Source organism: Bremia lactucae, linkage group LG2, assembly GCF_004359215.1.
Source record: "Bremia lactucae strain SF5 linkage group LG2, whole genome shotgun sequence".
NCBI lineage: Eukaryota > Oomycota > Peronosporomycetes > Peronosporales > Peronosporaceae > Bremia > Bremia lactucae.
The window spans coordinates 1,232,818-1,249,644 of NC_090611.1; the positions used below are offsets into that span (position 1 = coordinate 1,232,818).

The following is a 16,827-nucleotide window of genomic DNA, read 5'->3' on the forward strand; positions in this document are numbered from 1 at the left end:
GGCGTCATATAAGGCGACCATAGAGTCAAGTGTAATCAAGACACATTCGTTTCCATCCCAAAGTATTGCCCTAGCTTTAATGATCGAATTCAGGAGTATCTCGCAGTGGTGGCACCGCCATGAGGCTGCCTGATAATATGAGGGCAAAAAAGTCAATTCTGCTGTTTGTGCACATATTTTGTGTGGTACTGAAGCCGTCGGCGAGACTTTAGGACACAATGCAAAAGATGCACTAAGTGCACTTTTATCTCCCGTCGGCCATGTATGTATGTATCATTCCTGAGTAGATAAGGTGCTCTGAAATTTCTTTTAAATTTTCACGAAATCCTCGAGCGGTTGCACAGCCGCGCAAAAAGAAGATTTTATATTTAAGTTGCCATTTCGATACGCCACGTGAGGTCAAGGTAGGATCACTTGCGTATCCTACCGATAATATAACTGTATAAAATGGCGTGTGCCATACAGCTGCCACCGTTGCCACCGTCTCCGATCCTGCAACTGCTGCCTTGACAATTTTCAAATTTCGCGCAAATTGCATGTTAAGCAGCGATATGATTCGATTAAGAAATCGGCCTTTGCATCCTGAAATGGCAAAAGGCTTAAATTCAGTCAACAGTGCTATTATTGATAAATAAGCGAGATCCAGCATGTATATTGCAAGGGTGTGACGTCCTCATGGTTTTATGCGGCGGCAGCGTTCCGAGACACCTCCCGTGCTTGAATCAACTCTTATCCTGCGTGCTTGTAAAAACATTTTGGTAAAGAAGTTGTTCGTAGTGCTGCCGTGGTTGCGCATTTGTTTCCACGCCATTATGATCGAACGACTGTTGGGAGGACGTGTGTACCAATTTTCTTCATTTAATGCAGTAGTTCCTGTAACGGGCTAGCTGCCTTATGTTACACACCCGTTAAGTACAGAATGCAGTTGTTCCTGTAACGGGCTAGCTGCCTTATGTTACACACCCGTTAAGTAACGGTGAAGTCATTTACCTCTTGTGAGGTAATTAAACCTACCACTCGAGTGAGGTTCACATAGTGACCCACCTTGTGTATGTCATACAAATGGGTGCATTCACATTGAAAGGGATGAGGTCTAGCGACATCAGCGAGGTGAGGTATTGTGAGCAATACGCTCGCCATGTAGAAATGCACACCTACAGAAACGGCATCTGCTGATTAATTAAAGAGGTTTTATATTAAATTTGATTAAATATTATAAACCAGTCTTAAAACTACTTCCTAGATGACAAGTGCGCACGAGAAGACGGGTAACCGCTTCCGTGACGACACTTGTTCTAAGGTACAAGCTCGTAGGGTGAGGCCGCCTTGGGCACCCACGAACTACCTCACTGCACATGAGAGAATACTGGTCAAATCGCTTCCAAAACGCTGTGCTCAAAGGTGTGTGCTTTGTAGTGCGAGGCCTCTTTAGAAGCGCCCGCCTACACTTGGTAGCACATGTAGTCCTTCCTACGACCCGCACTTCTGAGCGTGTCAGTGAGGATGGCTCATTCCCCCCCCCCCACCTCTATACACACCATCCGGGAGGTGGCAGAGCAATTGGATCGGAAACTCGGTGAGCAAGCCCTGACCATGCTCTTAATGAGTCCTCCTGAGCAACATGTTGTTCAGTTGGAGAAGTTTAAAGCGTTTGTGCTCGAAGAGCGAACAGCCGCGTCCGAGGCACAAAGCTATGCTGCGGCAGAGTCCGTCCATAAGACTCAGTTCGAGCGAAGGCGTGAGCAGGCTCGAAATGAGCTCTCAACAGGACTGTTGATAGATGCTCTCCGCCCGGCCGCATCAGCCGAGGCCCATCCGGATGGACCCGCCAAAGGCAGATGGTACTGCAGCGCAAACGATTGTCCACTGGCTGTTAGCCGTGGAGCAGTCCGATGCGGCGCAGCTCGTCGAGGACGACACTCGGATGGTGTTGTACGCCATGTCCCATTTGTGTGGTAAGGCCTCAGAGTGGGCTTACTCGGCGCTTATGGCGGACGGTAAGGAGTTCCCTTCATGGGCGATCGTTAAAGACAAAGATTCGCGCCACGTATCAGCCGCCGAACAACGAAATGTTGCTTTAAGCGCGCTTCTTTGAAGTGCGACAGGTGAAGCAATCTCGGGCAAGAATTTGCGCGGAAGATATAGGTGGGATGCCACTCGTATGGAGTTGGGCAATGCAGATGTAGTCTTCTACAATTGCGGCAAGCGCGGTCATAAGATGACTCGCTGCTATGTCGGAGTCCCTGCGGGTGGAACACATCGGACTTGCCCTTCAATTGATGATTGGTTAGTGTTTGTATTTCCAGTCATATACACCTTTTTGGTGCACATGACAAGACCACCTCCCATTATACTTTGGAGGATTTGTCGGCCCCGAGTATCGAACCCGGGACCTCCCGGTCCTGAAGTAAGTTGCGGACCACTACACCACCAGGATCGGTTCAGAGTCCCTGCTGGTGCCAAGACGCCCAGCATGGGGACTTCGTACCCGAAGGGTGATGGCAAAAACCAGCGGGTGAGACGCATGAGTTTTGCATCGACCACTGACGCGGACTCTGAAGCTACCCTAAGTTCAATGTTGTCGAACAAATGAATAGCATAGTCCCTGAGGTCTCGAAGTCCCGAACCCTAACCTTAATGGTCTATAGCGCTTGAGTACAAAGATTTTATCGGGTGATGATCCTCCTAGTGGATTAGGGTGCATCCCAGAATTTGAAAAACTCGCGGCTCAAAGAAAGAGACCGACGATGTTTGAGTTGCTTTGCCAGGATGGCAAGCGAGAAGAGGCGACCGTTCGTTTAGCGAACGGCGCGCTAGTTAAGTCTGAGGGAGTTCAGGTAGAACTTGCCTTCAGCTTTAGTGACTTCTCTTGTAAAGAGAAGCTCACAGTACTAAGTATGGAGAGTCCGTATGACCTCATCCTAGGCATTCCATGGTTGGCAAAACACGAACCATGGATAGACTGGCGTACACGCACAGCTCCGAACTCTACGCAGCACACCGGAAAGAATGTGCTCCTAAGATAGGCTTATGCAACTGAAGCCGTGTCAAACACAGTTGAGGGTGCGTTGACGGGAAAACGTAACCAATTCTTACCTAGCTCGTGGAGACTGGGATAGTGGAAAGGGCAATAACAAGGAGTCATGTGGCCCGTAGTCCTGCACAGAGCCGACAGCCTGTGGCAGTAGATAGCGAGCTAAAAAGGAGTTAAGCGTAGCAAGAGCCGGCACAGGGCCTAGAGCCTGGTGGGGTTGGAAGAGGTGCGTTAGCGGAGAGAGCAAGAGCACCTTCTTCCAGGTCAAAGATCGTGGTGACTCGGAAAATAAGTACCCGACAAATAAGGACCATCAAACTCACGTTCAAACGAGTAACCTTTGGATCATTCCCGGCTGAAGAGGACGAGCTTTCGAACGAGGTGCTCGAAGACAAGATGGCGGAGGCGACCCTTAGTCGAGGTGCTCCAGTAATCTGCCGAGAAGATAGTAAGACTCCCGGAGATGTCGTGGGATCTATTCCTCTCCGAACTTAAGGAAGAAAAGATTAATGAGGTAGTCGCACCAGTCCCAAAAGAGAATTGTCGAGAGGTCGTGGGATCTATTCCTGTCCGAACTAAAGAAAAGAAAGATTAACGGGGTAGTCGCGCCATTCCCAAAAGAGGGTGGGCTGTTGCTCGTCGTACACAATGGACTTGAGATATTTAGAAACAGACAAAGAGAAACGGCTCGCTACTCTAGGCTGGAATTCTTTAAAAGATAGCCCGTTTTTGGATTCTGTGAAAACGCCGTTATATCTATCTAGAAGAAGTGCGGGGACATCGGGCACGAAATTGATTTGGAACCTGGTACCAAGTATTTTGTGACCAGGCAATGGCGGTTGACGAAGGAACCAATCGATTATATCGATAAGTTCTTCAACCAGCGATCCAAGGCAAGACATGCACGTGAGAGCAAGTCGCCTCACTGCAGCCCGACCTTCTGTGTGCGTAAGGCCACAGGTTGATGGCGCGTAGTTCACGCTTACAATAAGCTGGACACGGCCACCATACCGGCGCAAACGCCAATCCCGCGGTAAAATATCTAGTTGAACTCCATGGGAAATTCAACTATCTTTTCCGCGTTTGATTTTAAAGATGGCTACTTCAAATACTCATGAGAGAGTCCGATTAAGCCAAAACGGCAGTAAGCACCCCAAGCGGTATGCTTCGGGAGTGGCTTGTGATGACCCAAGGTTTGAAACGCACCGGCAACATTCAACCGAGTGGTGGCTCACGTGATGCGTCAGCACCACACGCCGAATTACTTTGACGATGTATTAGTTCATAGTAGAGACGAGGACGCGTTGAGCAAAATCGAGTCACACAATCGTCATTTGGGCGCTGAGTTGAAGACTTTGGGTGACGCCCAATTGTACGTCAACTTGCAAGAGTGCGCCATAGGGTCCTCGAGATACCTGTGCTGAGCTGCATCGTAGGTACGCATGGCATACGAACAGACCCAGATATGGTAAAGATTGTAGAGGAATGACCACGTGAAGGATGTGCGCCAACTCATAGGGTTGTTTTATTACTTACATAAGTACAGCAAGAATTATGCAGAGTGTACTAAGGCCTTGTCTGACTTCTTGGAAAGGATGCAGGATGCTTTTGGTCAACATGAGAAGTACATGCGTTCACATCAATGAAGCAATACCTTGTTGAGGCACCGGTGTTGGCATTGCCAGACACAAATGAGCCCTATGGCGTCGTCTGCGATGCAAGCAATTTAGCAATCGGCAGTGCGCTCATGCGAAAGGATGAAGGATGACGGCGGCGTTGACCGTGTCATCTCTTATCAGTCCCGGAGCTTAAAGACCGCGGGGCTGAGGTCCCCTGTGCATGACAAGAAGCTAATCGTGATAATTTATGATCTTGTTATTTTTCGAGTGCACTTGTAAGGCACCGAGCCATTATGTGATTTATACGGATCACGCATCACAGCGGACCGCAATTAACGCACTACAACTCTCGCCTAGAATAGCAATATGGCTTATATTCTTCTCTGAATTGAATTTAAGAAGTTGAATAAAGCCGGGTAGCTGACGCGTTATCGCGCAGACCAGACTTCAAGGCAAGACACCAGGAAATTGTGTCTCGTGCTAAAAAAAGGCACAAGCTGAGTCGTCAACGTTGGCAGCCATGCAGGTCTACCACGTGACGAGCTCGTTGACCTCCAAAAATGAAGGAGAGCTAAGTCAAGATGAAGTTAATCGCCTGCTGTCGGATTACTTCGGTGGACGATAGGTCTCCCTACCTGAAGGCTAAGCTAAGTCGTTTCTGCTACAGCGATGGCCTGTTATGTCCTTAGCTGTCACCTTGTGATCCCTTGAGCATATGTGTCTCTTATGACACAGATCTCGAGCTGAAGAACCTTCACGATCTCCATGATGCACCATCGAGTGGGCATCGGGGCCGTAAAAAGACAGTAATGTCTATTCTTACAAGTGTTGGCTACACCTAGATCGATGGCCAACTTATTCGCTTCAGCGAACTGTGTCAGCGCATAAAGCTTGCACTGTCCAGCAGTGCGCCATTGAAGCCGCTGCCCATTTAAACTAATTGTTGGAACTCGGTCAGTCTGGACTTCATGTTTGGTATGCCGCCTGATCAGAAGGGTCGAACGGGGCTTGTCGGCTTTGTAAAAAAACTGAGCAAAATGGTACATTCAGCACTATGTAGCACCACGATCACATGCAAGGAGGAAGCTCTCTTGTTCCTGGATCATGTGTACCGACTTCACGGGATACCCGAATTCGTAGTATCATACCGTAATCCGCGTCTTACGTCGAAGTTTTAGTGTCATGTATTTGCAAGTGGGTAGCAAGCTCCAAATGTCAACAGCCGATCATCCCTAGAACGATGCTTAAACGGATCGAGCCAGTCGGGTCGTGGCGGATGTATTGCGCACTGTAGCAACTCGAAGGAATGGAGCAAACAATTGCCCTATAAAATAAAACTGTCCACGCCAGAACGGATGAGAAACCGTTATATATTAACGGACTGCGCTAATCTCGGACGCCAGTCTCGTTTGCGCGCGGCTCGAGTCATAATGGGGGGGGTTCCTTACGACGCTCGGTGCAACTGAGAAAGAGAGATACAGTTTTGAAACTTCCCTGCGTGAGTGTCAGTGCAAGTCGCGGCAAGAAATGCTTTTGCTCCTAGACGATAACGACGTTTCGTTATTGACACTTTACGTCCTCTTACCGACCTTTCGGCGGTGTCATAGGCAGGTTTGATGCTTAAAGCGTGAACGAGGCTCAACGCTTTGTGAATGAGCGAATAGCCATCACACGGAAAGTCCGTGACGCGATAATAAGCGCACAGGACAAGCAAAACCAATGTGCGGACCAACATGGTCTCAAAACATTGAATGCTTTCAAGTGGGAGAGAACTTACTATTAAGTACTGCTACTCTACCTAATAATGCAGTTTTTGTATGTACTACCTCAAGGTACTACGAAATTATTGCCGCGTTTCATTGAGCCATTTACGGTGGTCGAGGCGGTTGCAGGCCTTACTTACAGGCTCACAACCCCGGTGTATACGAAGACGGACCCCGTCTTTTACGTGGGTAGTCTAAACGGTTGTTAATTCAGATGAGATCACATATCCCCATCCGTCTAAGAAGACTGATGGTGACGCCGACCGTGGGTCGAGCGTCGTTCAGGTGGGGGTGACAAGGAAGGTGAAATACTTCCCGCCGACAATTCCTCCCATCCCGATATGGACTTGAAGATCGAGGGAGGTCGCGCGCATGACGCGGGTCTCTCAATATCAGCTTTTCCAGAATGTCCGGTCGGAGTTTCAGCCTTTCATAGCCCTGATGATCGTTCGACCGAACATCTGGAGATCCGAAGTCAGTCGCGAAACTTGACGTTCGATACTCCGATCCGCTGTGCAGCAGCGCTCAGCGCCTGCGACTGAAGGGAAGCATAAAATGCTGCCGCAAGTAGGTGGGCGAAATCGCCAATCCTATCGAATGCCGCCTGCATTGATGGATGCTGCTGGAAAGTAACGCTTCCTTGTTGGAAAAATTCCTTGTCCGCTGAAGCATAATTTCCAGATCCTCGTCCAATGAAGGGGATACCAGAAGCTTTTCGACTCTTGGGAACCGGCCGACGCCCTGCGCGTCGACGTGCCGGGACTGGTGCCTGCCTTTAAAAACAGGCACAAGTCGGAGCCGCTCCGCTAGTTCCAAATGGACTAGCAGGAGTAGCGTGATGAGGAAAAGTAGGGTGTACAGTACCGCTCGTATTTTCTCTGACACGCAAGCGAGCGTAGTTGATTCGCTGGGATCGTTGTTCCGCCACATCATATGTGGATGAAAACGGCGCAGGAATTCTGCTTCGTATTCGTCGGTTGTTTCATTCGAACGCAACACGACTGGGATCGGGAAAATACGGTCAAGTTATTTCCTCAAAGAATCCATGAATTGTAGGCGCCTTATAGTTATAAGCGTATATAGTGTCGCGCCCTAAGAGCGACGCACTCTTTCCGTCAGAACGAGGTTATTCGGATGAAGGCGGCATAAGATATATCCAGGTTCAATAAGGCTAAACTGTGACTCCGACTGGACACGGTCACGTGCCGTCGGTTGAGCTTTATGCTCAGGCTTTTCTGCGTCGACCTTCCGCTGTGAATTAGAGTCTGAGCGACAGGTCTTGTAGTTTCAATCAACTGAGAAACAGGTGCACCTTTATGGGCAGTGCTCTCTTGAATGGTTGCTGCGCTAGCTAGCGCAGACGACGAGAAAGTTGCCTTGTTGACGTTAGACAGGTTTGCTTTCGCAACGTTAGGCGTCTCCATGTTAGAAGCAATGGGTGAAAATTTTGCATGGGCATTATAGGGCCACCACCCTTTCCCATTAGCTCGACCTCATCAGTACTATGAGGTGGGTGGCAGCGGTGTCGACTCATTGTTGTCAACAATGAGCGACGGATCTATATCCTCACTGTGCAAGTGGGATGGTTATTAAGTCCAGTTACCAGCGCGATAGCAACAGCAGTAACTGTCGGCATTGTGACTGAAGCACTAGACGTCGGCGGCGTTTAATCGCGCCGCCGACGTCTAGTGCGCGTGCTCTTCGTGTTAGCATGTTTACGTGTCTTCGCAGACAACCCATCAGGTTTACCCCTTTTAGGTGGAATGTTAAGCTTCGTGCGATGTCACTCTAGTAGGTACACACACTGGTCGCTATAGGAGTGGTAGAAAGGACTAAAGCGACGTGTCGTATGCTACTTCCTGTCCCTCGTTCCTCCCATTGGCGATGTTTACAAAATGTAAAATCATTAAAGGGGGGAGAACGGGCTAGCTGTACACCCGTTAGTAAATATAACGAAGACATCAGTAACTTCATGTGAAGTAATTTTACCTGCCACTTGGGTGAGGTCCACATTGTGACCCACCCTTGTGTATGTGATGCGCATAGGTGCATTCACATTGAAAAGGATGACGTCTCGCGTATTTCGCGAGCTGAGGTATTCAGAACAATACGCTCGCCATGTAGAGATGCACACCTACAGAAATGGCATCTGCTAATTAGTTTAAAAGGTTTTATATTAATATCATTATATATTATAAATCAATCTTTAAACTACTTCTGGATAACAAGTGGGCACGAGGAGACAGGTAACCGCTTCCGTGACGACACTTGCTCTAAGGTACAAGTTCGTTGGGTGAGGCCGCCTTAGGCGCCTACCAACTACCTCACTGCACGTGAGATAAGACGGATAAATCGCTTACTCGCTATGCTTGAAGGTGTGCGCTTTTTATGTAGTGCGAGGCAGCTTCAGAAGCGGCTGCCTGCAGTTCTTGTATAATGTATCTTACGTAAAACCAATAATGTAGCCACCCTATCGACCAAATAAAATTAGCTTGCACAGACTAGCCAATCAAAGGTGGCAACAGGCAAAAGATCTGTGGCAATAGTCGCATCCTCTAAATACATTCATTAAATGCACAGCAATAAAAAATATATGTGCAGATCATAAAGCTTGCCACACTGTATTCAGTGCAAGACACTTAGAACCAGCAAACCAAAATTTTGAGTGGCATATTTTCGGATCATTTAACCTTCATACTTTACCCCTTATGATTGACTAAGATTACATTGTATGGCATGGGTCCCTGCTTCGCCCCACGCTCAGTCATCACCACTAACCACTCACCCGCTTCAAACCTTCAGCCTGCCTTCTAACAAAACTTGAACAATTATGCCTCGCATAACAAGATTAAAAAGAAAGATGCAGGAAATGAGAGAGGTCAAGCGCGCCAAAACCGATAACAGGTCAGGCATCTATGAATATACTGACAGTAGCTCTAAAGTTTCGAAGGGCAGTGATGACAAAAATACAGACTTCGCATCTGTTGAAGCAAATATTAAAAGAGACTATCAAGCAGCTGTTAAAGCTCTACCATTACCGTAACCAAACCATAACAGGCCGATCCAGAATACAGGTGGTGCACCTCGAACTAAGGAAAGCTGCTGTTGGCTGTAATCTTTTAACTTAATACTTTGCTGTTGCCGGACCAGTTTTGCAAGAAGCTGAGGTTTCAGATGAGAGTGATGACGAGGGTGACGAAGAGCATGACGATGAGGATGGTGCAGTCTGGGCCAGGGAGAGACTGACAACAACCATCAACACACTTGCCATCCTTTCAAACTGGCAAAGCCGTGCAAAGCCGGCGGCTTGCAGCTCTTTCTTATGTTCGGCTGGTAATTTGTGGATATGCCCAAATAGCAGCTAGCACACTGATAGCGGAAGGTGCTACTTCGGCCTAAAGCACTTGAATAGAATAGTATAAGATAAGATTATTAAAGGTTGCGCGCTTTCAGCATAGAGGAAAATCTGCTTTATGCTGAAAGCAAGCAACCTTTAATAATCTTATCTTATACTATTCTATTCAAGTTTTTTTCAGAAAACGAAATATAAGAATACAGATAGGATGGGTCTGACAACGCACACATTACTGCGTACGGACGCAGCTTCTCCTGAGATGACTTTTATAGCTCTTGCCAATTTGTCGCAATTAAAAATAATTGTGCGGTATCTCGTACGTGCGAAACTTCAAGCAACGTTAACGCCAAGAAAAAAATCTTCGTATTATTGCCTCAAGCACTTGAATCCCATAGAGCCATGTTGCCGTCCTAGGAGGGTTTGAATTTCGCACGCTTTCTGCGTGCTTGGCCCACACTCTGCCTAGTGGGTGTAGAATTGCCTTTGTTACAGACGGGAAAACACGCCAAAAAGGAGAAGCTACCTGCAGGGTATAGACTGCATATTATTCCTGCAAGAGTATCTTCGAGCAAATAAGTTCAACGTAGAAGTATCAGCTCTGACAGCACATGTCAACGAGCACACCCTTCCGCAACTTGGATACGCCCCATCTCCCACAATCTCTGAAAGGACTGCGACACGCTAGCTCCATTCACTTGAAATCAAGTTTTGCACAGTGAATAAAGGAGTATACATTGATGGCCATGAGCGGAAGATTTCATTGCGTACCACCAGCACTGTTTGTAGGGAATGGCTGACCTTGAGGCACGAATGCCGTTTGTTGCTAAGAAGGAAAAAATTTAAGGATATCAATGCAAAGTCCACTGCAATAACCTGGCCCCCTAATAATGGCATCCCCCCACTCATCTTGGTAACTCATGATAAGAGTATTTCTGCAGCTCATGATGGACTCAAGCGTCTTTGGTTACCAGACGGTGAACAACCATTGGGGGGAAAGGGTAGTGCAGGTTCAGTAGCATCAGCGACTTCCTCTGCAACGTCATCGGCCGGTTAGCACTTGATCAAGAAAAGGCTGCTCAGCATCATTACCTCCCAGCAGCGGCCTGCATCATCATGCATCCAGGCACGCATCATGGCGGATGGTGGACATCGGATAAACTGTGCAAACAAGTTTTGTGACTTGGCTATTCCAATCTTCAAGGCTCAATTTCCCGGCTATCAAGCTTTTTTTGCCTTCGACAATGCAACTAGCTACAGTGTATTTGCACCCGATGCCCTTCGCGCCAGCAAAATTAGCCTGTCAAGTGGAGGCAAGCAGCCAAAGATGCGTGCAACGACGTGGGGATACACAATCTCTCAAGAAATGATTTTTGCTGAGGATCATCTTGATGAAACGATCGGTGGTCAGACGAAGGGATTGTAAGTTGTGTTGGAGGAACGCGGGCTGTAGGAAGCTGGCCTGAAGGCGCAGTGCAAAATATGCCCTGTGGATTGCACAACTTGTTGCGCCAGAAGAAGTATGGCCAGTCAACCGGGGAGCGAATTGTTGTCGCTGGCCATTAAAAGATATTTTCCCCAAAATTCCACTGCGAGTTCAACTTCATGAACACTTTTGGGGGAGCCGCCGCGATATGCCGGAAAATACTGTAATTATAGTTTGAAAAACTTCCTGGTACAGTTCAGCTACCTTGGCATCTGTTTCACTGGACGAAATATGTCGGCACTCCCAAAAAGTTTTACGATAGATGGACGTTTACTGGAAAGGTGTCACCGGAAAAGCGGCTGAGTATGCATTGAAAAGGTACAAATCCTACCGACGTGTACCGGCTGTTATACACGATCATAGTGAGTGACAACCTGCGGCTTTTCTGAGCATTTTTATTGACAGTTTATTAGCAATAACCTCAAAGAATAATATTTGTCAGGATAAAAACCCTTATTAAGGCGGCCAAGTTCTCTCGGCCCTCGGCAAAATGCCAAAATTCAGAAGACTTTTGCGATGCTACTGCTCCATGAAAAGTTGAGATTGTAAAATTCCGAGAATTGTGGAGGGCATACTCTTTGTTCCTATTGGCTTTGTTTTTTGTGTAATTTGTATTCAGGTCAAGCCTTAGCGATTCTTGCAGGGCCACTAAAGCTGCTGGTTTTAAGTGTCATGCACTAGACATAAAGGGCGTAGCCTCTACACAAGTTTTAGAATCTTAAATAATCGTACTTAAGAAAATGCGGTGCGACGTAAAAACCAAATCACGAGCACGTCTCCATGGTGCAGGACAATCCAGTCCGCTCCAAGCAAATGGAGCTGTTTGGCAAGCTCCACGTTAGCATGGATCACGTACTAGGCAAGCTTTTGATGGCGGCGCCACCGCTCCCGGATAAATTAAAGCTGCAAACCGAGACTCAGTCACTCGCCGCCACGTGGGTGCAAGTCTCTGAAGCGTTTGAGAAGCGTAAAGCGATGTTGGAGCGCCGAAAACAGAAGGCTGAAGGCAAGAAAGAGTCTTTTAAAGAGGCTTCAAGTACCCACAAAAATAAAAATCCAATCAAAAAGGATTCTTCACGAAAACAAATGAGCAAGAGCCACGGTTCTGCTACGTCCCCGCGTACTACAAAGAGTCCTAGGAGTGTGAAAGCGGACAAGAAAGCGTCAAAGAAGGTAATTGGTAGTCCAAGTACTATATCTGACCAAACAAAGGTCAATTTGCACGGTGAATTGAGCTCGTACGATAAATTTGTACTTCAGAAGTTGCACAAATTGCCCATGTGTCAGGATGTAAAGTTTGGAACGAATAAGTATCGAGCAATAGTTAAGTGGATGGAACTAGACAAGGGCAAAGACACAAGCACGTCAGCTAGTCTGATGAAGTTGTTGACAAAGTTACAAAGTGATACTCAAAGAAGTGGTGAGGCATCAAGGCAAAGTCACAAGCGTTCGTTAGAGTCGCTTAACGATACTTTGCATGCGGAAACACTTCGTCAACAAAAGTCATCGAAAACTACTTTACGCCCGAAGAAGCAAAAAATGGGCGTGAATGAGGTTAAGATCGTCGATGAAGAAGACGAGTCTAAAAAGGACTCAGAGTCTAGCGAAGCAGAATTTATTCCAGAGTTGAGGAATAGCCCACCTCATAAAAAGGTTCGAGGAAGGGACAGCACAATGAAAAAACAACAAGTAGCTCACGAAAAGAAGGAGACCAAGACGGCCAATGAAAGTGCAGGAACTTCACAACCAACTTCTAGGGACCATTTAGCTGTTGTTGTGGCGAAGATTCGAGCAGACAAAGTAGCTTCACAAAAGTCCGATACGAACATTCCTCCCGAAGTCAAGTTTAAATCTGGTGCTCTTTCTAAGATAAAAGCTGATGCTTCTCTAAAAGCTGAACATGGCACTTTTGAAGATCACGGAAGTGGCGCGTCGTCGAAGTTGGAGGCCATTATACCTGGAGCTTCCTCGACGTCTGCTATCGTAGTAGATGAAAGCGACGAAGAGGAAGTGGACGAGGAAGACGAATACGAAGACGAAGACGAAGCAGGCAAGGTATCAAATTCTTCCACTGACGACGACCAAGATCTCTTTGATTTGAACGAAGAGGACGTGTATGTTGTCGAGGCAATTTTATGTGTCAAGGAAGGACGGTCCCTGATGACGGCAGGACGCCGCCAAAAGGAAGCAGATTTGTATCTCGTGAAGTGGGATGGCTACAACGAACTCACATGGGAACCGGATGAAAACATTCCTCGACGGCTCATTGAGATGTTTCGAGAGCGTGAGCGTGCCAAGCGCGCATGTCAGTATCAAATCAAGGTTGCTCACGAACGTCGAGAAGTGATCAATGTGACAACACAACAACCAGACGTGATCTACATGATCCAATGGATTAACCAGAAAGCGCCGGTATGGGAATCGCGCACGACTCTACCCGTGAAGACTCAGGTATGGCTAGACAAGGTTCTTGGAGCTTCCAAGACAAAAAAACGTCGGTAGACATACAAAGTCTACCGAGAAGCAGTAATTACAGTCTGATCGATGGGACAAGGAGCTTGTTTTCTAGCCTTAGAAGCCACTTGTGTAGATGGAATTGAGTTTTTCGTCAATGCCTGATGCCACGCATATTTGTCCTGGGCTAGACACACGACATTTTCTCTTTCTTCCCGTCCTAAACGATACGATCCAGCTCCGTCGCGTACGCTAGCGTCTCGCCAACGAGTCGCAGCGACGGGATATCCGACGCACCCAGCGATTTTTCCGGCGCTTTAAACCAAACGTACCCTTCACGAACCGTCCACTCGGTCCTGTCTTCTTGCATATACGAACTAAGCTCTGCAGCCCAGTTAAAAATAAGCATCTTCTGAGCATCGGCGAGCGACAGGCACTGATACGCTACTTCGGCACAGTCCGCAATGTTCTCGCGTACAGTTTGCAAAAGCTGCGAGAGGAAAAAGGGAAAATACGGATTTGGGACGTTGGTTCGTGCCTCGAGGACCTTGTTGTACGTGCCCTCCATGAGATATTGCTCGAGCTTGACGGCAAAAGCGATGTTGGGGTCTTGACGGCTCTGCTCGGGGAGCAGCTCGAGCTCATTGTGAAACTCGGCCATGCGATTTTCAACTAGTAGCTGGAGCAGTCTCGTCCCCAGGATTGGGTAGTGTAAAGGCGATGGTTCTAATCCAGCGTGGTAATAAATTTTGAGCTGAATCATGCTCCGTTCGAATGCTGTCATGTCTTCGCGCAGGATGCTTAAGAGTGTCGCACTCTCTAGGACATGGCCTAGAAACATAGTACATAAAAAATATAGCGATTATCAATTTAAGCCATTAATTAGATCACGTACGTGCAAGCTGTAATTCTTGCTTCGTGGTGGGGGTATCGAATCCGTAAGGAGGCAAAGACGGCAGCGTCGTTAAGGCCAGCTACAGACAGGGACGTAGATATTTGCGTTGTTGGTTTTTAAATTGAATGAAAGAAAGAAAGACACAGCAAACCTGAAGCTTTGCCAAGATCTTGATCGCCTCGTCAACCTGCTTGTTGTCGATCGCAGCACGAAGCGCTTGCGCCTCCTCATCGAGAGCTTCGAGGTTTGCCATCATTTTAAAGAATTAGCTAAGAATCTTAAAGACACTCCACCGAGGGGAAGTTATTTCGTATTTTTGTTATCATCAATTAGAGGGGTATCTTTCAGCCTACAGAATCAGGTCTTGTTGCTCTTAACAATTTGTTCAATCAGCATCTGAACTGGCAAAAGACTTGCATCGCAAGTAAGCACAACATCGTATAGCTCCAGATACTCGTCCAATGCCTCCTCGACATGCACATTAAGAAACCCTACACGAATGATCTCGTCAGCGTTTAATCCCTCAGCCATGCGGACGTCGCCTTGCGAGTCACCCAGAAGCAGCACATTACGACGCTTTTCCAATTGGCATTGCTGCCAGAATGAAGAATCGAGCAACACACGTGCAGTTTTATTTAACGAATGGATAAGGGTTCCGTCAAAGCCTTCAATAACCCCATGGTCATCGAAGCGCATCATGTTAGATACTACGTGCACATTGCTGGGTGTTGAAAGCTTGCTTAAAGACGTTTCGACATTAATATGCTGATGCTCTTTCGAGAATTCTTGCTCAAGCGCAGTGTGAATAACATCGTAAAGACCTGCCGAGAATATTAAAGTCGGCACGCGCTGGTCGTTTAGTAATCTAAATAACGAATGAAAGCCTTGACGGAAACTTAAGGATCCAAGAGCTACGGCTTCGACGACTTGGCTCTTTGTAATTTTGTACTCAACTAATAAGGCGTGAGCACTCTTCCACCATTGCTTCATAAAGGGCAGCTTCTCCTCGGCCGACAAGGCCGGAGATACTTCCATAGGATAGAACTTTGCAAAAAGCTCTTGCTCGCCAGCACACACCTGTGGCTGCAGTACAGTGCTGGTCATGAGTAGTCCATGACTACTACTTTCAAGCTCTAGGGGATCCTTCGAATCCTTCCGTTGCTTATAATAAGGCGTAAGAGTCCGATCAAAGTCAGTTATTACCAGCATGTGGTCCGCTCCGTCTTGAGAGAACTTTTTCATTTTCCGTGCAAAAGCATCTGGTAGAAATGTTGTATATTGATCAAATATGGTTTTTGCCTGCCTCTAAATCGACGTACCGGGATTTGCGATGATCAGTCGCGGAGTCCGGTGTTGACAATTATCACAGAAAGAACGCACATGAATCGAAGACGATAATTTAGACGCGTCGGCACCTGAGCACTGGGAAATTGAGAGGTACATCAAACCACCCCTGGCCGCACAGAGCGGCATGGGCTTGATCAGGCGGCGCGCCATTTATGAGTCGACTAATTTTTAGGGAAATGCTATATTCACACCCGTTTTCCTTAAATTCACACCCTTTCCGCAAAATTTTATAATCACACCCTTCTTTCTTAAATCAACACCCTTTCTGCATAAAATTAATTTCAGACTCGTTTTCTAGATTTCACGCACCCCTTTTTGTAACGGGGCACTACGACTTGTACTGCTTCAGTACAAGTCCACTTTGCACTGCTTCAGTTGCGAGTGGTGCCTTACGTTATTTCACGTACACTAGTACGTGCAGAGGAAGACTTCTCTTTAAGGCAACTGGTTAAATGAAAACTGTATTAATATGATGAAGAATCTCTTCTTTCTGTCTGTTAACGCTAACTTAATTTTAAACTAATATTTAACATGCAAATGAAATCTTATCTTATCTAATCTTATCTGTCTCTCTCTTTTGCTTACATCTACAGTTGATTAGTCTGCGGGCTAATAGATATAATGGCCTATACCTATTTATGGATAAAATTTCTGAACATTACTATTTGAAGTAATATCCAACTTTTTTTAGATAATATATTCATTAACAACCTTTAAGTGTTAATTTCATGTAACGATGCACCCCGTTACATCATCCCTCCCTTAAACGACAATCACTCTGACTGTCATTGGATGAAGTGGTCACTATGTGACCACTTAATTTAAAAACGATGTTGATTGGTCAGAACCATCATTTTAAATTCCATCGCATGAAGAA

At 46.8% G+C, this 16,827-nt stretch overlaps 3 protein-coding genes across 3 annotated transcripts; 1 reads left to right on the plus strand and 2 right to left on the minus strand.

The window, feature by feature from the left end:
• Nucleotides 1-12,034: 12,034 nt before the first annotated feature.
• On the plus strand, nt 12,035-13,756 carry CCR75_004451 (uncharacterized protein; the record flags this gene model as incomplete). Its single annotated transcript, XM_067962537.1, has 1 exon — nt 12,035-13,756. One exon carries the CDS (start codon nt 12,035-12,037, stop codon nt 13,754-13,756), a length of 1,722 nt encoding a protein of 573 aa, XP_067821887.1.
• CCR75_004450 (uncharacterized protein) lies at nt 12,104-14,876 on the minus strand. The gene is made up of 3 exons (XM_067962536.1): nt 14,755-14,876; nt 14,604-14,682; nt 12,104-14,539 (listed from the first exon to the last, which is right to left on the minus strand). Exons 1-3 carry the CDS (start codon nt 14,857-14,859, stop codon nt 13,929-13,931), a joined length of 795 nt encoding a protein of 264 aa, XP_067821886.1. The 5' UTR covers nt 14,860-14,876; the 3' UTR covers nt 12,104-13,928.
• A 3-nt stretch (nt 14,877-14,879) lies between these two features.
• CCR75_004449 (uncharacterized protein) lies at nt 14,880-16,046 on the minus strand (the record flags this gene model as incomplete). Its single annotated transcript, XM_067962535.1, has 2 exons — nt 14,880-15,862; nt 15,923-16,046. 2 exons carry the CDS (start codon nt 16,044-16,046, stop codon nt 14,961-14,963), a joined length of 1,026 nt encoding a protein of 341 aa, XP_067821932.1. The 3' UTR covers nt 14,880-14,960.
• Nucleotides 16,047-16,827: the final 781 nt, after the last annotated feature.

Coding starts and splice junctions, on each gene's coding strand:
- CCR75_004450 (XM_067962536.1), bottom strand. CDS start 14,859: ATGATGGCAAACCTCGAAGCTCTCGATGAGGAGGCGCAAGCGCTTCGT. Junction 14,683..14,754: donor AGATCTTGGCAAAGCTTCAG/GTTTGCTGTGTC, acceptor CCCTGTCTGTAG/CTGGCCTTAACGACGCTGCC. Junction 14,540..14,603: donor GCAAGAATTACAGCTTGCAC/GTACGTGATCTA, acceptor CTATGTTTCTAG/GCCATGTCCTAGAGAGTGCG.